General features: G+C 36.9%; 1 protein-coding gene and 1 pseudogene across 1 annotated transcript; both read right to left on the reverse strand.

Annotated features, from left to right (window-relative positions):
• Nucleotides 1-429: 429 nt before the first annotated feature.
• Nucleotides 430-27,117, reverse strand: LOC145029659 (syntaxin-61-like; annotated as a pseudogene).
• Nucleotides 2,358-3,798, reverse strand: LOC145028702 (peroxisomal ATPase PEX6-like; the record flags this gene model as incomplete). The annotated part of the gene is made up of 6 exons (XM_078977464.1): nt 2,358-2,453; nt 2,544-2,615; nt 2,693-2,902; nt 2,987-3,158; nt 3,237-3,431; nt 3,539-3,798. Coding segments are annotated over 6 exons (1,005 nt in total), but the record flags the coding sequence as incomplete, so codon positions are not given.

Here is a 27,117-nt window from a genome sequence, read left to right on the forward strand (position 1 = left end):
ACACAACATTGTTCTACATGCATTTATACACTAAAACGACTAGTAGTATTTACATAATTCCCCCACCCCACCTCAGGCTTAGGCTTTGATTTGGTTTGGTTTGGCCAACAACAATGACAACTATACCCCTACTACTATTACTACTGCTACTACTAAAGGGGCATTAGTTAATACAATAGGTTCCAAAAATATGAGAGAAATAAACAAAATCTTTTAACAAAGGAAAGGAGAGATGGGAAGAAATTATGTACACACATACCTTTATATCTTTCTCCATCCATCTCCATGGCGTGGCTCTCATCAAAGACTGAGACTGAGACTGACAGATCCTACTTTGAAATTTCAATCGAAAACAATATTGCAGTGTGTATTCATCTTCCTACTAACCGTCTGACAGAACACAACTACCAACGTCATATGCAACCAAGATTAAGAATCACCACTTATATAATGAGATATGTTATACAACATTTCAATCACCATTTTACCCTTGCAATCTAACAAATAATTTTCATCAATTTTAACGTGAAGAAAAAAGTAGAAAAACAAATAGGTAAAGAGTGTGTATCAGAATAGATTAAACCAGGTTTTTTGATTTAATATGTTATGTCATGGAGTATAGATTAAGTCAAATAAAGAACAACCATGTGTCTAGATTAAGCTCGGTCAGTCAAAAGAAACAGAAACAACCCCTTAATCTGGTAAAGCTATATTATAAAAGTGTGTATTTCATTGACCTAATAATGCACACACAAGTAACACAACTTACCACAAAGTAGAAAACAAGGCTTTCTTACATATAAACATCCTTGTTACAATAACACACACACACACACACAGAAAGACAACAAACACCTAGTCTGCATTTGTTACAAGGTATGGGACTGGACAAGCTCTTTAGGTCTATTTTCCATGAGATAATGAGAAGGGAATTCATGTCATTTACACAGTGAGAGAAAATTTCCCAACTTGCTCTACCTTTTTGGTTGGGAGTGACAAAATCAAGACGATTAGATGTACTTTCCATTTCTGAACCCAAATCCTCTATAATTTTCTCCTGAAATGGGAAATAAACAACTAAGCTTATTTTTGGTGATGAAATAAAATATATATCTATCTATCTATGTCAATTGTGAAGTGTGAAGAAGAAGAAGATCATGATGTCCATGCATAAAGCAGATGTGCACCTATGAAAGGATTTCCTCATGTATGGTGAGCCCAACAGATCTGATCCTTTCTACACTTGCACTTGGTTCATCTAACTCTTCATCTTGTTGTCTGTTGTACCATACATACAACAATTACATATTATCCATAAATACAGATTTATATATTTCAATTTTTATTATCATTAACACAATCTACTTTGAGCTTTTTTTTTCTTATTCATCTTTAGCATTGTACGTTCAACTTCTTATTAGGACCTAAATGTTTTCCATTTGGATGACATTGTGGTAAAATTTTTAAAATAAAAATTTATAACACAAAGGAACGAAAGTAGGATGCTATAATAAAAATACATCATCATCCATGCTCGTTTTTTTGGTTAAAAAAACAATTTAAAAGGTTATAAATAGCTGGTAAAGGTATGCTAGATCAACCCATTGGACCTGCTTTTTTAGGTATATCTATCAATAAAATATGAGTATAAAAAACAATTCATTTGGGGCTAGTAAACAAGACAAGACACACTTTAAAATGATATATCTAAAGAAATTATAAAAGCAAAAGGTTAGCTTATGAGAAGCATCTGTATGTCTGATTCTGAAGAAATAAAATCATCATTATCTACAACAGCATATGATCCGGTTCTGGTCCTGTCCTTATCCTGCTGCTGATCAGACTTTGGCATCCGCATTAATTCTTGGCGCATCCCACCAAAGTTTGAACTGCTTACGGTCACAGTCACTGCTTTCTTAATATTTCCCACCTAATTGGTTAGTGGTTACATACCACACATAGAAAATAAGACTCATATCCATATTTACCAAAGTAATAAATTAAAAGATTTGTATTGTACCTGAATCGGAGCAGTAGTGGTCCACTTCCTTCGCTTTTCAAGCTCCACTTGTTTTATACCATACAAAGAAGGGTCTCTAGCAGCTACAAAAATAGTCTTTTCCAGCTCATCCACCTTCCCTATCACAAAAATTCATTTTCAGAACTCAAATTAAACAGATTTCATCTTTCTTAATCTGTCTTGTATTTCAGATACATACGTGCCATTCAATGCTCTCGCAATCGGAAAGGAGTTCCTTTGTCAGCAGGGATTGTTCCCCGCTGCCGCGTTCCCATTCATGAAAGCTGCCTTGGAGGCTATAAATCACAAAATAAATGATTATAAGTTGATAAAAACATTAACATACTTTCCCTGTATCAGGAGGACCGTAGAGAAGAACACCAGAGTGCTTACATAGCCCAGATGAAATCAAATCTTTATGAAGAAGGGGGAGCTGTAAATGCATTACCAATATGTCACAACTTATGCCAAAGCTTACAACAACCAACTGGAATTCAAGATTCCATTCCTATGTAGTATGTACCTGAACTGTATCAAGAATAGATTTTTTCACATCTTCCAGCCCACCAACATCCTCCCACTTAACATTAGGGACCTACACACACAAAAAACTCAAACTTAGTACCCTATAGAATAGATGTAATGCCACCAACCATTTTTTATTTTACACACCTTGGGAGTCCCTAAAGTCGATGCATTCCTTTTCTTTGACCTCTCCAAAGCTTTGACCATGAATTCTTTGCTGTCACCCAACTTCTCAAAGCTACTGCCATTAACAGGAATCAAACTTGAACTAGCATCAGCACCTAAAGCCTTAATATCCCTTGGCATGAAACTGAATGTCTGTCCAACCATATCTTTTACAACATCCTCTATACAAGTCTGCATTAGCATATACATCACTCATTAGATTTTAAGATAAATATATGTATACAGTAAAATATTCTTATTCTTATTTTTACTTACATCTGGAACCAATTCATGGATAAGGTGAAGTGACTGGGATAGCATTTCCACTCTCTGGTCTTCGGTCAAACCTCCCATTTTCATTTGATGGCTGAAACAATGCCTAATTGTAGGTTGCAACCCTTTAGAGTTATCAGCAGCTGCAACTAGCAGCACAGGATGGGTTTTAATCGTGTTCATATGATGCATAATGAGAGTAAAACAGTGACCAACCAATGGATAATTGACATATATTTATGGCAAAAATCATCATCTCAAAACATCAACCTCTGCTTCCTCTTCTTCATCTTCATAATCATCATCTTGTCTAAATGGCTCGGTGAATTCCCTAATGATAGATGCAACTTCAGAATTCATACCAACTTGATCATTTTGTGAACCATCATTAGAGCTCAAATTGCTGAAAGCATCAAAATGGTGCAACAGAAGAATAGTTGGTGCATATCTACAATAACACAAACACAGTCATACACATATTATCAAGAATTAATTATTACTATGAAACAAATAACAAGAAAGTAGATCATTTCACATCGTAATGGTTGTAAATACCTACGAGCTGCACTGAAAGCTTGAGCCAACATGGAAGAACCCTTCCTCTCTGAAGATGCAAGTAAATCATGACAACTATACTCAACCACATGCAGCCCAAGTTGAGAAGCAACATGCTTCACAACAGTCCTGTTCCTACACCCAGGTAAACCAAACAAAAGAACAACCATGAATTTTGATGAAAGTGCTGAGGGGCATAAAGTTGGTGTGATAATAGAGGCCATGGTCTTTACTGTGTCTTGATGTAAAGGACAGTAATGTCTTCTCTACGCGTCCCCAAAAAAACGAAGCCTATTTACTAAGAGCTCCAGGAGAAGCAACAATAAAACTTCTCTTCAATGGAGAAGCCAACTTACAGAATCTTGAATCTCGTCTTGTACTGGATAGATAAACTTTCACAAATCTCTATATACAGAATCTTGACTCCGACCTCATCTATTTCTTTTCTTTCCCATTACTAGATAGATAAACTTTCACAAATCTTTGTATACAAGATATAAAAAAGTCAAATTAGACAAACCATGAGAGTACTTCAAAATTTTATAAAGCAAGAATCAGTTACAACTAACAAAAAAAACATGAAATTAAAGAGTAGAAGTGTAGAAATAGAATAGTAATTGATGATGAAATTGAAGAGTAAAAGTGTACACTTCTACTCTTCAAATAAGCATTAATACACATCAACTAAAAGATGTCATCATTACTAGCAAAAGAGCCTCCTTGAAACGAGTCACAAAAAACAGAGAACTATAAGAGCGTGAGGTGAGATTTTGTTAACAAGAAACCTAGTTCATCGATTCTCTCACATGAGAATTTTGGGATGTTGTGGCAAATCGATCTGGTTCACGGTAGTAATACCCCCAATGTGACTACCTTCTCAATGTATCCCAACATCTCATTAGAACCTGATGTGTTTCATTTGCCCTAGTTTATGCCTTTCTCAACTCACACCCAAATGGATAGAAGTTAGGAAATGCATTTCTTCATCTTCTTTGTCGGCTCTGGCAGTGAGGGTTGGAGGCGGTGGATGTGGATGAGGAATGCGGAGACAGAGACATGGATTGAAAGGAGATATAAGAGAATAAAATAGAGAGACAAGAGGGGCGAGACGAGAGTGGATTTTGTACTTTTCTATTCCCCTCTTTCTCCTTACTTTCCTATTCTGATGATAAGCTCTGAAATGTTCTCTATTTACTTAAGATCGTCGAAAAAGGGGAAGAAGTGAGCCTGAGGTTGTTGATGGCGAATCGATTATAGAGAGCACGTAACGTGTGAGTGAGTGTTCAAATGTTCTTCAAAAAAAACCCTAGAAATTAATAGCATAATAAGAAACACGCGTTTGAGTAAAAATTATAAAGCGACATCTGCAGACGACACACACTTAAAATAAAAGCACCTTCCGTGTTTGTAATTTTTTTTATTGGACACTAATTTTAGGGTACGCACAAATACGCGTCCTCTATCCTTCAAATTTTGTGAAACTGACATTATTTTTTAGGGAACATACAAATGCACGTCCTCTATCAGCGTGTGTCATTGTTTGCGCGTCATTAAAGGGTTGTTTTCTAGTAGTGGATGTAGGTGTTGGAGTTGGAGCTGTATTTGGAGGAATTTGACATTATCATTCCAAGCTACTTGTGATGTGAGTTGTCCTCACTATACTAACAGGGTCGAAGGCACCAATGCCGACCCTTTTCGGATTTGTATTCGGCTTTATTGCATGATATGCTTATTGATTTACATCCTGGTAGTTAGGATGGTGATATGCTTAGTGACCTGGTTAGGTCGGTATCCTGGTATATAGGATAATGCTATGTTAGAGATCGGTTAGGTCGGTATCATGGTATATAAGATAATGCTATGTTAGTGACCGGTTAGGTCGGTATCCTGGTTATAGGATGATGCTATGATTATTGATCTGTTAGATCGGTATGACTATTATATACATGCTAGCGTATGATATTTATGTGCACATGATTTTTTGATTGGGGTTGGGTTGAGGTGGAACTGCTTTGTGCTAAAGTCCAACATACCATATAGAATGCAGACCCGAGAGGGCATATTAGTCAGGCCGAAGGCCCGAAGAGCAGTCCATATAGACCTTGAGAGGTGGTACAGACGTGCCGAAGGCTTGGAGAGCATCCCAGATAGACTGAAGGCCTACGAGGCATCCAGTCACATTGATGGCTCATTATGCATGTTTTTTGTTTATATGATATGATTATGATCGTATGGCATTGGTATTTTGGGAAAACTCACTAAGCTTCGGCCTTACAATTGTTGATTTTGTTTCAGGTACTTCTGATAATCGCGGAAAGGTAAAGGCGTGATCATGCACGTCCTTATGTTTTTATGATTTGATTGTTGGATACTCTGACATTAAACCATTTTGAAAACATATTTGTAATAATTATCGGTTTTTGAATGATTTAAAAAGTTTTAAATTGGCTTGAATTTTATGGATGTTACAAGTTGGTATTAGACCCTTAGTTTGAGTGAATTGGAGGAAATACTCATGTGTCTCCAGTCTCAAACCAAGGACAAGATTATAAAATGATTTTTAAAATGGTTTTCAAAATACTAAAGGAGGATGCAAGTGTATGATCAACCGGAGCCAACAAAGTAGACCCCAAAATACCTTACTAATTATTTTATTTTGTGATATGTTAGAACAACATGTTAGTACTAGGCTAGGGATCTTCAGGAATTGCATCATAGAATTGCTTGATTATATGATGTCTGCTAGGATAGGGTTTTTCCTTATATGAAATTTGTTGGAATAGTGTCTAAGGCTGCAACTATATTAGGCAAGTATTTGACCCGATTGTGCATCGTCCTTTTGGGTTGCCTTCACCATAGCTACTTGGTAGGATGATTTATTATGAGAGAATAGATATTATTAATATATTATGAAAATAATATAATGAATAATAATATTGTTATTTGATTAATATAAGTCATAGATTAATTAGTATTAATTTGGCGACTTAAAGAGATTAATAAAATAAGAGGGTATAAATTGTCAATTGTTTGATAGTTACACTTTAGGCTGTAAATCCTTATTGGAAAGAGGGTGGATGATTTCTATGGCTAGGATAAGCCTAAAATCGTCCATGGATTATCTTTGGTAAGGATTAGGATTACTTAGAGTCTAAGTTATCCAATTAGGGTTTAAGGGTGAAACCTTAGGAGCCTTACAAGTATAAATAGACCCCTTGGGATAGGGAAATCGACACCTCCTCTACAGCAAGGATACCCTAGCCGATTTCCTCCTCTCTCCTCTCAAATCATTCTCTTTGCTAGTTGGTGTTTGTAAGCCATTAGAGGAGTGACAATTGTGACTCTAAAGCTCCAAGAACAAGAAGAACAAACAAGTGTTTCAAGGTATGCTTCTAACTCTGGTTTTGTATTGTTCTTATACCTAATTAGTCATTAGGAGTCTTGGATTCAATTCATGTTTAATTAGAGAAACCTAAATCCAAGCATTAGGGTTTGTATGCGCACATAGGAATGTTCTTATGTACAAAACCCATCAGTGGTATCAGAGCCTAGATTGGTTTCTATTAAATTGATGCTTAATTGTTTGAATGTTAACTGCAAAATTCGATTTTTGTGTTTCTGAGTCATGGACTCGGCGAGTCCAGTTAGGGTACTCGGCGAGTCCAAGCGTTAGGAAGAGCCAAAATCGGGATTTTTTTCATATGTATCTTATGGAAACTTACCTTTATCATATTAGATCAACCCAAATCCGATTTTATGATATATATGACTATATTTTTGATCTAATTGAAGACATTTATCAATTAATAAAATATTTAATTTCTTTATATGATAATTATTAATTATTTTGATTAAATTGGTAAATTGTTTTTCAAGAAATCATAAATAAATCAAATATGGATAATTATGTGATTAATTGTTAATTTGAATTATTTGTTATTTGATCCTTTATGTTTTAAATGCTTAAAACTTGCCCTCAAGTTTTGAAATATATGTTTTGTGATTAAAAGTTTAATTTAGACAATTTAAATTTCAAACCCTAGAATTTTTTACAAGTTTAAAATCAAACCCTATACTAATATAATATTACAAGATTAATGTATATGTATGTATAACTTAAATGCTAGTCTTATCGTTAGTAGGCCTCATTCACGAAGCCGGTCTATAAGGTTGCGGCCTATAAAATGGCGCTTAATGGGTGTACACTTACACCCACCGCTTGCTTTATCGATGGAGGGTCGTTAGCCGAACGGGTAGGATAGGGCAACCTCATCCTCTCATTAAAAGTATAATATGAAATACAACGTAACTACATGTTTTCTTAAAATTTACCAATCTTAGTTACTTTAGGAAAAGTGAATTGATGCAATCCCATGAAATTACACTTTGCACCTTGCTAAGAAGTTAGTGGAGCGTGTGTGGTTTACCAGCACACTAATTGGTTCTAAGCGAAGGTGGCAAAGGGTGATTCATTGTTTATCATAGTTCGATGGAGCGTGTGTGGTTTACCGGCACATCGAATAGGTGATCGTTACAATGAAGGCACCATGTGAATTTGCATGGTAATCCACACCCGCTTTGTGACCCTCGGCATCCCAATCACAAACAATAGGGGCATATCGAGATTTAACCATGCCATTGAAAAGTTTCAATGAATCTCATCCGAACCTAGGAGTTCTCAATGCATTTAGGACTTAAAGTTATGTTTTTCATGATGGAGAATTAGTGAATCGTCATTCACTTACCTTCAAAATTATTTGCATATTAGATTACGGCATCCCTTTTCTAATGTGTAAATATTGTTGTTGGATCCTAGCCCTAATTTTTCTTATTGGGTGATAATTAGGGATTCACATTCTAATCAATCTTTGTCATTTCTATTGTAGATGTCGAACGCTAACAACGCTGCTGCTAGTTCATTCACTTTGATGAGCCTTTGTCAAAAGGTCACCTTTGATGGAACGAACTTTAGCGAATGTATAGGTGTGGAAGGTAGTATGGGCCCATACTAATGAAAGCACAGGACCAATACACATAGCAAGGAAGTCACAACCCCTAGGGCTTTGTTGGGAGTTGGTTCCCGAATTATTATATGGAATGGTTATATGTTCTTGGTATATTTTCAGCATGGTGGTTATGTAGAGATTTGTGACTGGATCCGGGTCAAGATCAGGAGGGAGCGGTCAGGAGGGACTAGCAGTGCCCGAGACTATCGGTCAGATGAGACCTGATGAGATGGATGCCAGGATTAGGGAAATCCTATATGATGAGGTTGCTGTACTGTTCTGGAAACAGCTGTCGGAGATGTTTGGGTCTATTAAGACTGTCATGGTTGAGTACTTTGACAAGCGCTATGCAACCATTGCTGAGACGGCTGCCGCATCATCCAGACCAACTGTAACGGTGGCAAGGGGAGGAGCTAGTCGGGCTTTTTAGTACTGGGACTTTGATAACACGAAGCCCTTAACTTTCGATGGGACACAAGACCCGATTGTAGCCATGAGGTGGCTGTTCGACGTGGAGGGATGTTTCTTCATGTGAGTATGTCCTGCTGACCAGAAGGTCACATGTGCCCTGAACCTGGTAAGGTCCCGGGCAAAGGACTGGTGGAGGTTGATGAATGGGTCTTACACTGATGATCAGAGAGGTGCAGTTAGTGGGGAATACTTCAAGGATATGTTACGTGCTCGCTACATTCCGCGGGTCGAGAGGGATCAGTTAGCTTATGAGTTCTTAGAGTTAAGACATGATGGTGAAACGGTGATGGAGATCACCCGTATGCTCACAGAGAGGGCGATGTTCATCCTGGAGTTTGCTTTCAAGCAGGCTCAGATGACACGTTATCTAAGCATGCTCAAGACTGACATCTGTCAGTTTGTTGCTACCCAGCATTGTGATACGTAGTTGGAGTTAAAGGAGGCAGCTAGGCGGTGTGAGCTTGAGACCGAGTTACAGTTATGGGAGCAGAGGCAGGCCCCGACGTAGTCACATCCGGTGCCAAAGCGGTCTAAGATTGTTGATTCCAAGAAAGTAGGATAGTAGGGCCGCACATGTGGAAAGTGTGTGAAGGTTCACTCAGGGGTTTGCAGATCTAGTAGTATGTGCCACAAATGCGGCAATGAGGGGCACTTTGCGAGGGATTGCCGCCAGCCAGCCCCAGTTTAGGATATGAGGATTTGCTACCACTGCCATCAGGTTGGTCATGTGAAGACGAACTGTCCATAGCTCGTTGCTAGGCCAGTGTAGGCTCCAACGCCGGCTACACTGAGGATTACTGATGGGGGTCAGAGTAGAGAAGAGCCTTCGAGGGCTTAGGGACGTGCTTTCCAGCTTACAGCAGAGGAGACCAGGGCAGCACCATATGCGGTTGCTGGTATGTTTCTACCTTTTTATCTTACTGTTAATGATTATATTGTGAACTTTCCATTACCTTCTATATAAGGTGTTAGGATATAGGAGGATCAGGGGAATTTAGTATCGAAGGATTATAGATGGTTAGGATTCAAGGATGCATTAAGGATGAGAAGTTAGGATAGAGAATCAACATTCCAGGGTCAGTAGTTGTGGTTTGGAGATTCAAAAGCATTCAGTTGGGATTCAGATTTCTCTTGAAGTTCGGTTGCTCTGTGCCTGGAGGATTGTTTTGTGTAGGTTATTCATTCCAGGGTTAATCATTCCATGGTTAAGTATGGTAACACGTAGTAGGGATGGTTAAGTGGTGTTTTTGTTTCGCCACTACTAGGTATTGGTTATTGTCCCAAGTGGGGGAGAATTGGGAATTCTCAGATGGAGCATCAGCCATTGAGGGTTTTTTTTAGCTAGCAGGGCTCGATAGTACTTTCAGCATGGATGTGCGGGTTATTTAGCGTATGTGGCGGATACGCGGGTTAGGGATCAAACCACGATTTTCCTGAGAGGGTAGGCGATCAACACGAGGTGTGGAGTTAGGCCGAGATTATAGTTTACGAATTGAATCAGGTTCAAAACCCTTAAGTAGGGGAGAACTGGCTATATGGGAGAGGGCACCTGGATGGATCCAAGGTTATGCTAAATAGACTTACGGTGGTCCGGATAGACTGAACGCCAGCAGGGTGTACCAGTTAGGCCGAAGGCCCATAGAACGGTCCAGAAAGGCTGAAGGTCCAGAGATGCAGTCCAGACATGCTGAAGGTTATGAGAGTGGTCCAGATAGGCTAAAGGCCTGGTGAGGTAGTCTGTTCATGTTGAAGACTTTGTGTGTATTATGTTAGATCTACGTTCTGGGATTGAGCGTGCTGTTTTGTGATTATAACTTGTGGAATTATATGTTAGTTGTGCTTGTTAGTTATCACATATGGAGTGCCCTTAAGGAATGTCAGTGGTCATTTAGGAGATCTTGAAGACTCTTGGGCAATAATTTGTTCTATAAGGAAGCCGTGTATGGTAGGATTTTTGTATTGTCATGCTTGTTTGGTGTTGTGTGGGACGGCGATTGGGTCCCCTTAAGGTAATGAAAGAAAGAGAGCATGTCTAGGACTCATGAGGATGGAAAACAATGTAATACCGACAAGGTAGGTATGAGATCAAGAGCATTTCAGCCATGGACTGAGGACTTGGTAGAGGCATTCCAGTCACAGGCTGCATGCCAAATGGCCATGATTGATCATTTAATCTCTTTGCTATACTCTCAGTGTGACGCGTTGATGGAGATCGGAAGACCCATTAATTAGTTGGTTTGGATAGGGAACGGTCAAGGACCATTGGGAGCATTAGTCAGGTATCAGAATGCATCCGGGGAATGTTTTCCCTATTTTCCTGCTTGTTCGCAAGTTGTTGTCAGGGATCGAATGTAATGTGGAAGTTCTTGGTTGATCATCTTCTTTTGTCGCTCCGGAGATTGGTAATGGCATGGCAAAGAGTCAAAGGTTATATTAAAGTTTTGGGGTATCATATGGATTCGGATTGTGAAAGGTTCGCTATCGACCAATTTGAGGGTCTTCTCTGCATGACTTTTGGTAGTTTCAGTCAGAAACTTGGGGTGGATTCATGGACGGCCATTTCAAGATGGATTATATTGGAAACTTGCATTGGGAACAGCAAGTGTATCCGTGTGAGGCATGCACTCTGGAGGTCGGTGAGGTAAAATGGGGGAAAAGTTTTGCTTGTATGGTGGATCGCAAGTGGCAGGCGAAGGGTATGATATCATCTACAGAAATTGAGGGTTGTTGGGTTAGAGCGTTCCTGTCTGTCAGCTTCCGAGAACCGGGTTAGATCTTGCTCCTGATTATCTATGGAAAAACATTGTGTTGGGAGGGTTGATGCTGTCCTACTCGATGCAGTAGGCCAAGATACCCGGTGTGGGCCGACTGTAAGTTGTAGGCACGGACACTCAAGAGGAGTAGTAGGACAGTAGGCCAACATACCCGGTGTGGGCCAACTGTAAGTCATAGGCTCGAAGGCTAGGAGGAGCGATAGGGTTGAGGCGGTAGGCCGACAAACCCTAAGGATTTCAATTCGGTGGTTGATCAGATTCGACATATTGATATTCCAGCCCAAGGCTGATCGGGCCAGTCATTGGTGTTTGTGGTTATGCGTTAGCAGTTGACTGTTACTGTATGTAGATTTGGGACCTAAAGGAAGCATTATCCTGTCAACACAATAAGGGTTGATCTCCTAGTTTTCCTCCTGTAGTCCATGTTATCTCTGAAAATTTGATTATCAAATGAGTTCCCATGAAATAATATATAATATCTTCTCCAACATAGAATTATCGGCAGTCGTGTATGATCCATGATTGTATTCTGGGAAGGACTCTAGGTTTTCAAGGTGTGATCTGCTTCAGGAAGGAGGGAATTTGGGTTTCCGATATATTAGGCCATTTCTGGTTTGCCAAGGTTGGCAATACAGTGTATCGACTGTGTCTCCCGGAGGAGCTTAGTCAGATTCGTAGCACGTCCTATGTTTTGCAGATGTGGAAGTGCATGTCGGTCAAGGACGTTGTGGCATCATTGAGTGATCTTGAGGACGATGAACGCCTAAACTATGTTGAGAGGGTGGTGGTCGTCTTGGGAAGATAGGTAAATATTCTGTGTAGCAAGGAGGTACTTTTGATAAAGGTACAAGTGGCAGCATCGGGAGGGATCCGAGTGGGTTTGGGAGCCAGAGGCTGGAATGTAAGAGCATTGTCCGGATTTATCCATTGCAGCAGGCTTCGAGGACGAAGCCTAGTTCATGTGGGGGAAATTTATAACATCCCAATTTCCAAGAATGATATTTAAGGATTTCATGCAATTAAGGAATCCTACTCGACGAGTTGGAAGCCCTACTCGGCGTGTAGAGTTTTAGTCAGCCTGGGTGATTTATGTGGTCTAATCGACAAGTTAGAGGACCCCGACTCGACGAGTAGGATCTGGAAGATGAAACCCTAATTTCCATGGTTTTGCACCCTATTTAAAGGTTCATTAGCCTCCCTCAGCCTCCCTTATCGTCCCTCTTGAGCTCAGAAAACCCTAATGTCGCCTACTCTCCATTTTTGTGTGTAAATAAGTTTGGACGGTGGATTTTGTGAAGAAAGCTTGATCTCTAAGAAGCTTGGAACAAAGAAAAGCTTGTGGATCTGACTCTACTTCATCTTGGCATCATTTTGAAGGTAACAAGTCGTTACCTTGACTTATCTTTAACTAGATCTCTCCATGTAAAGGTTTAGGGCCATTTTCTAGTTGGTTGTGGGTTATTTTGGGTATTGGGCATGTTCTGAAGTTATAACTTCAGATCTAGACTCCTCTAAGCCCCTATAGTCATAAAGTTATCAGATTTAGCAAGCTTTGACCCTTCTCCTTGGGTTAAACCTTTCCCTTAGCAAGCTTTTAGCATTTAGGACCATGCATGTACGTAAAGTTTGCAACTTTACGTGGAAACCATGCCTTAGGAGGTTAGATCTGCAATTTGGAGCTTTGGGTAGCTTAAAATTGTTTGAATGAGAAATGGACTGAACGGACTCGATGAGTTTCATGGTCAACTCGATGAGTCAGATGAAGATTGGCTGTGGTGAGTTTCTACATAGACTCGGCGAGTCAGTGAGATGACTCGACGAGTCAGTTAGGGTTTTCCCGACATTTGGATACGCATGGACTCGACGAGTTGTCTGGAAACTTGGCGAGTCAAATAGGGTTTTCACACTTTCTCGAGTTTTGGAAGGACTCGACGAGTCAGTGAGCTGCACTCAACGAGTTGGGTCAACATGGAATGTTGACCTCGACCGTTGACTTTGACTTTGACCAAGGGTTGACCAGTTTAACTTCTGGGGGTATTTTAGTAATTTAGGAATTTATGCAAGCGAATCATTGATGGATGTAGGTGTTGGAGTCGGACTTGTATTTGGAGGAATTTGACATTATCATTCTGAGTTACTGATGAGGTAAGTTGTCCTTACTATACGAACAGGGTCGAAGTTTCCAATGCCGACCCTTTTCGGATTTGTATCCGAGTTTATTGCATGATATGCTTATTGATTTACATCCTGGTAGTTAGGATGGTGATATGCTTAGTGACCTGGTTAGGTCGGTATCCTGATATGTAGGATAATGCTATCTTAGAGAGCAGTTAGGTCGGTATCCTGGTATATAGGATAATGCTATGTGAGTGACCGGTTAGGTTGGTATCCTGGTTATAGGATGTTGCTATGATTATTAATATGTTAGATCAGTATGACTGTTATATACATGCTAGCGTATGATATTTATGGGCATATGATTGTTTGATTGGGGTTGTGTTGAGGCGAACATGCTTAGTGCTGAAGGCCAACATACCCTAGGCGGACCGGATAGACTGCTGACCCGGGAGGACATATTAGTCATGCTTAAGGCCCGACGAGCGGTCCGGATAAGCTGAAGGACCTAAGAGGCGATCCAGATAGACTGAAGGCCTACGAGGTGGTCCAGTCAGGCTGATGGCTCATTATGCATGTTGTTTGTTTATATGATATGATTATGATTGTATGGCTTGTTATTTTAGGGAAACTCACTAAGCTTCGAGCTTACAGTTGTTGATTTTGTTTCAGGTACTTTAGATGATCGCAGAAAGGCGAAGGCGTGATCGTGCACCTCCTTATGTTTTTTATGATTTGATTATGAGATACTCTTACATTAAACCATTTTGAAAACATGTTTGTAATAATTATTGATTTTTTTAATGATTTAAAAAGTTTTAAATTGGAATGAATTTTATGGATGTTACACCAACTTCTTCGGCGAACCTGACAGTCCAGGTCCTCCTCCAAAATCACCACCAGTCAATCATTTTCCTCTTGGGTTAGAACTAGTATCATCACACATAGGACGAACCTACACAAACATGTGATGTAATCTTCATTAATAACTTCTAAGTAAAAACAAAATCAAGAAAACATTTATTCAGCATTACACACCTTATCGACAAGCCTTAGTAGTGTGCTACTGGTACCCCACATCACTAACCTCAACATTCAGAACACCCTGTTTCACACCTATGTCAATATCATTCAGCTGACAAGAAGAACAATTAAGGTGTCCTAAGATGCCCATTTAAATAAAGGACATGATTTTGTTGGATTAGTGTCTAAGTCCATAACTATTTTGGTATTTACTTGACCCGATGGTGCATGGTCCTTTTAGGTTGCCTTCACCAAAGCAACATGATAGGATGAATTATAGAGAAAAAGGATTAATTATGATTTATTAATATATTATGAGAATAATATATTAAAGGAGAAATCATATTGTTTAATAAATATTAGTCAAAAATTAATAAGAATTAAGTTTGTGGCTAAAAGAGATTAATTAAACTTAACGGACTAGAATTGTAATTATAAGATAATTGCAATTGGGCTATGGATTACCTTGTAATATAAGGTTGGACGAATTCTATGGGAAAACCCATGAGAAATCATCCAATGCTTATCAAGGAAGTGTCCATGGGTTGCTTAGGGCCTAAGCGTCCAAATTAAGGTTTCCTAATTGAAAACCCTAATAGCCTACATGTATATATAGTACCCTTAAGCCCCAAAAACGTGGTGAACTAATTGGTTAGGGTTTCCACATGTTCTTAGGCAGCCTCCTTCTCTTCTCCTCTTCATCCTCTTGCTTTTGGTGTTTGTGAACCATTAGAGGAGCGACATTTGTAACTCTAAGCTTTCTAAAGTCATTACAAGGAGGATTTGAGGTTGTTATTGCTACATAACAATCAAGGTATGATCTAAACCCTAATTCATATGTTATATTGATTATCATATACTAGATCTAGGGTTTATAGTCTTGGATTAATTGCATGTACAATAGAGAAACCTAGATCCAAGCATTAGGGTTTGTATGAGCACATAGGATGTTCTTATGGCGAAAACCCATCAGTGGTATCAGAGCCTTGATTAGTTTCTATTGTATTGACGCATATTTGATCGAAATCAGTACTCAAAATCAAAATTTTTGCTTCTAAGTGTTTGACTCCCCGAGTCACTTGGTGCACTCGCCGAGTCAGCTGTACTCGACGAGTCAAAGCGTTTGACATCTCATATTCGTGATTTTCTTCCTGTTTTGGCTTTGCATAATTACCATAAACATGTTTTTGTTATAAAATCCGAATTTTATCAATATTTGGTGATTATCCTTACCTAAATAGAAGATAATTACCAATTGATTAGATAATAACTCCCTTATATGATAAAGTTTGATTATTTGTATTAATTGTGTAACTAATTTTGCAAGAAATTGAAATTAGGTCAAATATAGATAATGATGAAATTAATTGTTTAATTTATATTATTATTTGATCCTTGAAAATTTTCAATTTTTCCCCTTTAGGTTTTATAGTTTAAATTTGAACTTAATAGTTTTGTTTTTGAAATTTAAATATTTAAAACCCTAATGTTTTGAAATGTTTCAAAACTTTCCCTCAAGTTTTGGAATTTAAAAGTTGATTAAAAGGTTTAATTTAGAAATGTTAAATTCTAAACCCTAGTATTGTTTTGAAAAGTTCAAATCACACCCTTATGGTTTTATTAGTTAATTAAGGTGTATAATTAAAAGAGGTTTAATAAATCCATAAAAGTTGAGGTTTACAATTTAATTGAATTAAAAGTATAATTGTTAAATTTGACCACCTAGTATTTTAAAAGTGTAAAATACACCCTATACTGTATATAATATTAAAAGTCTAACATTATATATATGTATGAGTAAACATCAGTCTTACCGTTAGTAGGTCTCATTCACGAAGCTGGTCTATAAGGGGTGTTTAAGGAAATTGCCTATAAAATGGAGATTGAATGAGTATTCACTCTTACCCACCGCACTCTTGACTAGTGGAGGGTCGTTAGCCGAACGGGTAGGATAGGATAGAAACCTTCCATTATAAGTATAATGAAGTATAAAAGTAACTAAATTCTTTCATAAAATTCCCAATCTTAGTTATTTTAGGCAAAAGTGAATTGATGCAATTCCATGAAATTACACTTTGTGCCCTTGCGAAGACGTTAGTGGAGCGTGTGTGGTTAACCGGCACACTAAATGGTTCTAAGCAAAGGTAGCAAAGGGTGACTCAATGTTTGTCATATTTCGGTGGAGCGTGTCTGGTTTACCGGCACATCAAATAGGTGACTGTAACATGTGAGGGCACCATGTAAGTTTGCATGGTTATTCACACCCGCTTTGTGATCCTCGGCATCCCAGTCACAAACTAGAGGGGCATATCGAGATTTAAACATGCCATTGAAAAGGTTCATTGAATATTAGAGGATCTAGGAGTTTTCATAGATTTAAAACTTAAATTTCTTTTTCGTTTTTCATGGTGGAAAACTAGTGAATCGTCATTTACTTACCTTTAAATATTTTGCAACTAGATTATGGCATCCTTTTTCTAGGTTGTAGCGTATTTTGTTGTGTCCTAGCCTTAATATCTAATTTGATGATTTATTAAGGATTCAATCTATCAACTAACTTGAGTTTGCTTTCTCTCGTTTTGTAGATGTCAAAGTACGACAACTATGGTCTTCCCAAATCCCGTGGAACAAGCTTTCCACATGAAGATGATATTCCACGATTTGATCGAGGAACAAGAAATCATGCTTCACTTCCTCCTCCTCCTCCCGTTGTTCTCCCTAACCCACAAGATCAAAGAATTGAAAGGTTCAATGTCACTAAAGCCCTATTCGAAATGAAACATGAAGATGGTAAACCCATGTGTGCCCACGTTCTAGGAATGAAATCACACATCGATAGGTTGATAATGTTGGGTGCATCATTCCCTGATGAGTTGGCTATAGGCTGGGTTCTACAGTCACTCCTTGAATCATATAATGAGTTCAAAAGAAAGTATTATATGATGGATCATGACGCAAACCTCATTGATCTAACTTACATGCTCATTGTTGCTGAATCAGAAATGATTTGCCAAAGCGATGAAGCATATTTGTTGGGAAAGTCAACCAACCATGCTTCCGAGGACGTTCTAGGAGAACTGACCTGCATTTGCTGCTAAGAGAAAGGGCGTTGGATACAAGTCTACCCTAAGATCCTAAAGAGTCCAGAAGATGGGAGAGTCAAAGAGTATGGATGCGCTTCAGGTAAAATCCACTATCTAACTCAATTAAGTTCCTATTCGTTGATTCTTAATACATAATGTGATAAGATTGCATTTGGATGTTTTGTAGGATCAATGGAAAAGAGAGGAAGTTTGATGAAAGAGCAAGATGAATCTAATCACGAAGAAATGGATCTCGATTGCATAGATTCGAAGATTAGATTTTGAGCTTAGAAAGTTATGATAAAGTAGTTAGGAATATTTGATTACATATTTTTTCAGTTGATTTTGCATTGTAAGGACAAATGTTTTCCACTGATTTTATAAATAAAATAAATTTTGATTTGAGTTATTTATTTATTTATTTCCTTGCAGTGAAATCGTTATGAAAAATTGATGTTTGCACATTTCTACAACGAATGGATGTGATTCGTGATTATGTTATTTGTGGAAAGGTCAAGAATTTACCAAATAGGGAAAGTTTCTCATCGCCCAAGTTTCAATTGGATAGAGACTTGGAATCATACAACAAGTATTGCATGATCAATGAGAAGTTTCATATTTGGAAATTAGACTAATTTGTTGACAAAGTGTCAAGTGAAGGACTAGGAGATCGAGTACACAAGGTTATGTGTTGACCAAGTCCACCACAAGAGTAACAAAGATATTCGTCACGATTTACTAAGGTTAAGTAAATATGATTACACTTATGAGACTAAGTGTAATTCTTAGTTGATTGTAAGAGTTTCAATCAATAGCAGAACGAATAAGAAGAATCAAGTAAGCAGAAAGATAAAAGTTTATCTATTCTAAGAAGAAGGGAGAGTACCTTTTATTATGTTTTATGATAGGTCTTAATGATTAAGAACCATATCTCAATTGATCCTCTAAGAAGAGGAATCAAGAATTGAAGAAATGGTTAAATCAAGAAGTCAACCATACTTCGTTCCGAAACAAGTCTTAAAGTTAAGATTGTTACATTGAGTGACAAGTCTTAAGAAGGTTTATAACACTCATCAAATGTAGAATATGAAAAAGTTTTCTTATTCTTGCACATTTGAAATTGGAAAGTTGTGATGTCTTGGAAAAAACGAAGACCAACTAGGACCAATTTTATGAAGTGTTTTCTCTTGATAAAAGCTACACTAACTCTTGAATATTTGTTTGTCAAGAAATGTTTATTGACAAGAGAATATTATATGTCAAGGAGTCAGTGGGAGTCTTAATGATCTTGAAAAGTTTCAAGAACTAATCAAGAATAAACCTTATCGAACATCACTAGCACACGACTTGAGGTTTACAACCTATCGTGTTGACATTATCTTGTTTCTGCATCGTTCCAATCGAGTTAATTATGCATGTGAGTTTTATGAGTTCTCATTTGAATGCATAAAAGGCAAGGACCTTAATCAATGAAAAGTACATTGATGGGAAAGGGTGAGCTGCTTCACTACTTGGAAGACATGGTGGGCAGCCGTGTTACCACAAGGCAAGAGATCAAGATTGAAAAAGTTCCATCCATAAGAGTTTGGATTTGTCGCAAACTTTGGTTTTGACAAATTCACATGGATAGGAACACACACATCAACCATTAAAATCTAAGTGTCATAAGATTCCCTCTTTCATGAAAATGACTGTGAGGAAGTGCTTTCACTAAAAAGAGATTTTGAGAAGATAGTGATTGTGAAAATTGGATTCTCGAATTTGATTATGGTTACGGTATCCCTTTCTATGATTCGAATTGTGACATTTGTAAATTAGTCTGAATTGTTTAAGACACACATATGAGCTATTTTGGATAAAGGTGTATGAGATTAAGAAGCTTAGATAAAAGATTATCAAAGCACTAGGTATTATGAAACATGAACTTAAGAAATTCAATAGGTATTGTTTTTCTGAAAGTTATGTTGTTTCTGAATACATGTCAAAGCTAGTGGGAGCATAAATGTTATGATTGTATGATTATTAAGGCAAGTATTGCAAGTTAGCAATGTTAATTATAGAAAATTATGCTTTGCAAAGTTGTAAGGGTTGAATAGTTGTTTTGCTATAATTAAGGGAGAGAATATTATGCTTCATTTCAAATCTAAAGGCTTAGGTTGTGGAGTGTTAATAAATTTAGTCAAGGATACAGAGTGTGTTTTTTAAATTTCGATTATGATTACGGCATTCCTCTTCATAAAGTTCGAATTATGAGAACGTAGCACATAAAATATTATGGCAGAAGATTGATAAAGTATCAAATCTTTTTGTAAGACATTATGCATCGTGTCCCATACGCTTCAGGTATAGGATGGATTGTAAATGCTATAATATTTGACCATTCTAAATTTTCCAAATGTCCAGGACATTTAGAGGGAAAAGGACAAGAATCGGTTTTGACTAAGACAATTAAACAACTATCAAAGGACAATCCAATGTTCGCCGAGGATTGGTCGCTTGTGGGTAGTTGGAAGTATAGTATTGGATGGAGCATATCGACATTATTATGAATAGATAAGATTCTATTAATAATGAGTTATCATATGGAAAATATGGAAACATTTCCATATTGGGAGTTAGATATTGAAAATCTATGTCTAGATTAGAAATTTTATGCAAAAGGATGTTCAAAGAAATGTACTTTGAGTGAGAGACATCACGTCTATGGAATTGTATTGTAACAATCATAGAGAACTTTGTAATTTCATTGGCAATAGTCATTGTGACATTAGTGCAGTGACATTACAAAAGGATCATTGCATAAAAGGTTAGAATCTAACATATTCTATAAGTGGCAAGAATTTTATATTCTTACATTTGTGATATGGATTGGGAGTTGTGAAATGAGTATGATTGGAAATGTGTTCATTTGATCTATTTCACAAAGTAAGAACCATAGGTAAACATTTTGTGCATCCTGAGAGCATGGGACAAGTGTTGTAAGTCAAGTAAGAAGTTGATTACCCGAAACAACAAATAATGAGTAATCGATGTGGTGATAAATAAAAGGTGTTTTATTTATACTCAAAAGTTTGAGGCCATATAGGATTAGTATTATTCTTGTGTTTCACTTTGCATATTTTGACTTCCTGAATAATTTAATTGGTTAAGAACAGTCAAATTATTCAAACGGGCCACAGTCGTTCATATGTTGGAAGTAGGTATGAATGAAGACTGTCGTGAATTGGTGTGTGGATTGTCTAAAGAGCATTAGACATAAGCGAATGTTTGCTGCAATGTTCATGAGTGCTTATGAATATGATTTCAGCATTGGATTAAACCCACGCTCACTTAGATCACTTCATGGATTTTATCACGAGTGATTGGTGAGACGATAATATCTTATATTCTTGAAACCGATATGTGTGAGTTGTACCTTGCAAGTTGGTTGCATATTGAAAATATGTAAACACACCAGTAACTTGGTGTTATAAAACATATTGTTGTGTGTGATTTGGTGAGTATGTACAAGCGAGCATTGTGTCAAAGTTTATCCATTCCTTTTATCCAAAGTAGGATAAAAGCGATATCTGTGGGCCCCTCGATGATTTAGTGATGGCACCTAAGCGCTTGGCCAAGCCAGGACTAAATTGATGTGTTCAATTGTAGTTTGTTGTCAGTCGTCATAAATCTGAATTCGGGAAACAACACATAGATAGAGAGAATGATTTAGATCCATGTCTCAGTCTATACGATATCTATAATGGAGGAATATATGATCCCTTATCTACAGGAAAAGCGTATCTGATAAGATCAAAGTTGACAGTGGCTTTAGAAAGCTACGATTGCAGATCAGGATCCGAAGTCATACGCGGAATAGTTATTAGACTTATCCAAGTGGGAGACTGTTGGATTTGTGTCTAAGTCCATAACTATTTTGGTATTTACTTGACCCGGTGGTGCATGGTCCTTTTGGGTTGCCTTCACCAAAGCAACCTGATAGGATGAATTATGGAGAGAAAGGATTAATTATGATTTATTAATATATTATGAGAATAATATATTAAAGGAGAAATCATATTGTTTAATTAATATTAGTCAAAAATTAATAAGAATTAAGTTTGTGGCTAAAAGAGATTAATTAAACTTAACGGACTAGAATTGTAATTATAAGATAATTGCAATTGGGCTATGGATTACCTTATAATATAAGGTTGGACGAATTCTATGGGAAAACCCTTGAGAAATCGTCCAAGGCTTATTAAGGAAGTGTCCATGGGTTTCTTAGGGCCTAAGCATCCAAATTAAGGTTTCCTATTTGAAAACCCTTATAGCCTACATGTATATATAGTACCCTTAAGCCCCAAAAACGTCGTGAACTAATTGGTTAGGGTTTCCACACGTTTTTGGGCAGCCTCCTTCTCTTCTCCTCTTCATCCTCTTGCTCTTGGTGTTTGTGAACCATTAGAGGAGTGACATTTGTGACTCTAAGCTTTCTAAAGTCATTACAAGGAGGATTTGAGATTGTTATTTCTACATAACAATTAAGGTATGATCTAAACCCTAATTCATATGTTATATTGGTTATCATATACTAGATCTAGGGTTTATAGTCTTGGATGAATTGCATGTACAATATAGAAACCTAGATCCAAGCATTAGGGTTTGTATGAGCACATAGGATGTTCTTATGGCCAAAACCCATTAGTTTTTACATGTACACCTCATTCCTATCTTTTGGAAACCCCCTCAACATGTCATTTGTAGTCTTACCTAACATCCATGATGCATCTTGATCAAAGAGAACCTTGTACACTACACCAAAACTATCTCTAAACTGTACTTGAATCTTATATCTACATCAACCAATACCCATGTTTAAGTTAGATTATTCAAAACAAAATCAGGCATGTTCCAAATATTTGAAAAGAAGTGTAAAATATACTTATAACCAAATCTAGACATGTTGTACTTTGGACATCCAAAAACTTGCTCTCCTTAATGATGAAACTATCAATAACATCCAATTATATACTATAATGATATTTCCACATTCAACATATGTGACATCCCCATTTTCACGGCCAGAAAAGACCGATTTTGTTTATGTTGTATAAAAATCAGAGTACCTCTTATAATAAAAATGTTGCGGAATTTGTTCCCAGTAAAACATGATAAATACGTTATCAAAGCATTTTCGAAGAAAAGTATTTATAGTTCATTTTAAAACATTTGGGATGTCATTGTCAATACAGAAACATAAGCATAAACAGAACTTACATTCATTATCACTAGTGATGTATATCTCCTTAATCTCTCAGTGTAAGGTAACATCACATCGTCACCTGTGATATAAATAAACTGAGTGGGTCAGGTTGGGAAACCTGTTGAGCACATAGGATTTTCAACCACAATAATATAGTTATTATGTTTAAACATCAAACAATCAACCCAATTACCCATCCCCGTTATCGTCTTTACTCTTAAGGATCTACCCTAAGAATCAACTATTCCTCGTTTATTTATTCCTAAGGCCATGATTTACACAACATGCACTAAGTCTGCATAGTCTCCATGAGTTAGGCATCAAGTCTGCATGATCGCCAAGGTTTACACAACGGGCACTAAGTCTACATAGTCGTCAGGGTTTAGGCATCAAGTTTGCATGATCGCCAAGGTTTAGGCACCAAGTCTGCATGATCACCAAGGTTTAGGCATCAATTCTGCATGATCACCAAGGTTTAGGCACCAAGTCTGCATGGATGCCAGGGTTTAGAGTACACCAGGTGAACACATCGTTCACAACACCTACAGGTTGCGAGCCTGCTAGTGTTTCACTGGACTGTCTAAAATAGTCTGTGATTGTTATCCATACTGTACTGAATGACGGGCCATCATTTGGGAAAAAGGTTTCTCACATCATCCACCTCTCATCCTAACCTCACGGTCTATTTCACCTCTCAACTCATCATCCAACTTATACTCCATCTATTACATCTACCCATGTTTTACCCCAATATTATCGTAGATATAAAATACATATACAGTTTAAATAATTTAAAACATGTATAAAATCGTTCCTCCAGCATAGACAGCAAGTATTCAGATAATATGCACACATGGCACGTAATTTATATAAAATACTTCATATCTATGTGTAAGATGAAAGTAACTATGCACTCACCTGAGAAGGTGGTGACTTGGTACTCGGACAATGCTTCGTTTACTTTAAAATAATTTCCTTCGACGAAACCTAGTATTATTACCACTAGATTTTAGTCTAATATTTACTGTGACTAATTATTATTATTATTATTATTATTATTATTATTATTATTATTATTATTATTATTGTTATTATATAAGCGTTTAAAAAATATTTTCCAACCACTATGTACAGACAGGGGCCAGACATAAAACACCGTAGGGTAGGACAATTTTGGCATATAGCACTTCTGAAATCCAAAAACCCTATGCATCTCTTTAAACCGGATTCCCCGTAACAAGAGTAGTTAAAAATTTATTATAACGACACTTATATAAGTCATAATAATAGCTCAAATATTAATTATAAGTTCATAATAACAATATTAATTTTAAATATAAGCTATATTAAAATAGGGTAAGCATAACTTACAAGGGGATCTTAGCTAGGAGTCGGGCTCTGCAGGGGTAGAACTTCATTGCTGAATCTTTCTAAGAAAGATTCGTGCAACACTACAGCGCTCAACTTACTATACTAAAAACTACAGAAAGAGAAGTCGAATCACGAGGGACCGAAATGATCGGGGGATAAGGAGAGAAAGACTCTTGAATCAAGAGAATGGTGCAAGAAATATGAGAGCCCAAGGCTCTTATTTATACTAATTGAATTTTCAAAAACTACCCTCCATAATTACTTAATGACCTTTTAGTTATATAAACAACTAAACACCCCTCTGTAATACTATTTTATATGGATTTAATGATATTTGTACTAAACTAATGTCGAAAGAACTCAACATTAGTCTTATAATGACCGCATCGTCGATACATTTCTAATGATATATACATATGTATATATATGTGTACATATATATGATTTATACTTTATTTTAATATGTAAATATGCTATTATAATTTGTAACTCGTTCATACGAACTCCGTTTTTGATTTTCTTTATATCCACGCGTAGGTGGAGACGTACTCTACAACTTTCGTTTAGACTCCGTTGGTTAATATTGACTGTATTTTTAAAGTTATATTTTTAACAGGCCGGGACATGATTGGTCTGTTAAAATCTTATAACTTCTTCATCCGATGTCCATTTTCATCTGTCTTTTTATCGTGACGCTACTAATAATGAGATCTTCGATTCTCGTTTAGGTTGTTTCGACTAAAAACTGGTGGATCTAATACTCGAACTTGGGGTTGTACACCGCTAAGCCGACACTTCGAAAAATCATCACTTCCTCATAAGAAGTCAGATTTGGGCATTCTTTTTATGGACGCTCTTAGGTTAACATATTATACGACTTTCATTTAGATTACTAAGGCTAAAAGAAGCTCTATCATAAATTCACTATTAACGTCTTCGCGGTGCCGTATCGGTTCCGTCGCTAAACTTCGACGGGTCATAACTTCTTCGTTATAACTTAGATTTCGCGCTCTTTATATGTACGGAACCCTTGAGACATATTCTAAAACTTGGTTAAGATTATTTATTATAAATAATCATTTGTCGAAAAGTCGTTTTTGACCCCTTTTATCTCTAAATTGACTAGCTCGGATCTACGGGCATTACAACATAAAACAACTATTACTCCTTTTGAGTAGCTATGATGTTCCCAACTAACACCAACTTGGTTTCCGAAGAACAAAAAACACTTTTACAATGGTAATCTTACGTAAATAATATCATGCTTTACAGATTTAATACCTCCTCCAAACCCCTAAGAGCTATTTCTAATATTATTTTCCAATTTCTCATATTCTTTTCCATCCAAGGGGATGTTAGTCAAGGGTGAAATTAGCTTTATACCTTCCATAACTACATATCTCTCCGGTTCAACAACCATTAAATGAATCTTGAATATACTACAAATACCTTGCCTAAAATAATGACATAGTCTTCTAAAGTGTATTGTTTTTCTTATATTGTAACATGTTATGTAACATTTTATGAAGTCCAAAGTCTCTTTGACTATTAAGTTGACAATTTCCCTTGTCCCAATAAAGAAGTTACTCATTGCATTTCGACATGTAACAACCATAAACACACATAGCATTTCCAACTTATAAAAACTTGAAAGTTCAAACTTCATTACTTAAACAAAACCATTGGATGTTACATTTAAATAACTTATATTTCCATTTTCGTATCCTACCAATTTGAATGATCACTACCACAAGTTCACTAGGAGCAAACTTACCAATCCCAGATGAAAATTTCTCAACATATCTAGCCCACAAAGTACAAAGAATGCGGTCCATACTTGATATAAAACTACCATTAACATTAATATCTATATTAAGATTTATCCTAACAAAATTACATATAATAGTCTAGCTAATTGTTTCTTACCCAATATCATGTAGTTTAAACTACACCCTCTTAGTACAACGGCCATCCTACACTCATTGTCAACTCAATATACCATGTCACTACACCAATCACATCTATGAAACGATTCACAAACTATATTTTACATGTCGGTAAATACAACAAAAGAATAAGATCAAGTATATGTTTGATAGCAATGTATACTTACCAATTGTATATTCCTCCCTAATATGACTTGCAATAATGTATCCAAGCTGAGTGAAACCAAAAGACCTCAAACCACGGGGGAAGCCAGATGTCACGGCCTTAACAGATGCGATTTTCTGGAAATTTATATAAACCTGTGATATGACATATTCAAACAAGCAGATTTATCATTAACAAAGAAATTCAAAAAAACATACACATTTTCCTCCTTAAACAATCCCTCGAACTTTTGAATTAGAGCCTTCTTGATGGTGGTAGAGAGATGGTTTCCTTAAAATTATCATACAAACAAACGAAGAAAAAAATACTATATCAATGCAAACGAAAGAGAGAAAACTCAACTATGACAAGTTGATACCTTGTTGTCCATTAAAACCAT

This window comes from Lactuca saligna, chromosome 2 (genome assembly GCF_052625555.1).
Source record: "Lactuca saligna cultivar CGN05327 chromosome 2, ASM5262555v1, whole genome shotgun sequence".
NCBI lineage: Eukaryota > Viridiplantae > Streptophyta > Magnoliopsida > Asterales > Asteraceae > Lactuca > Lactuca saligna.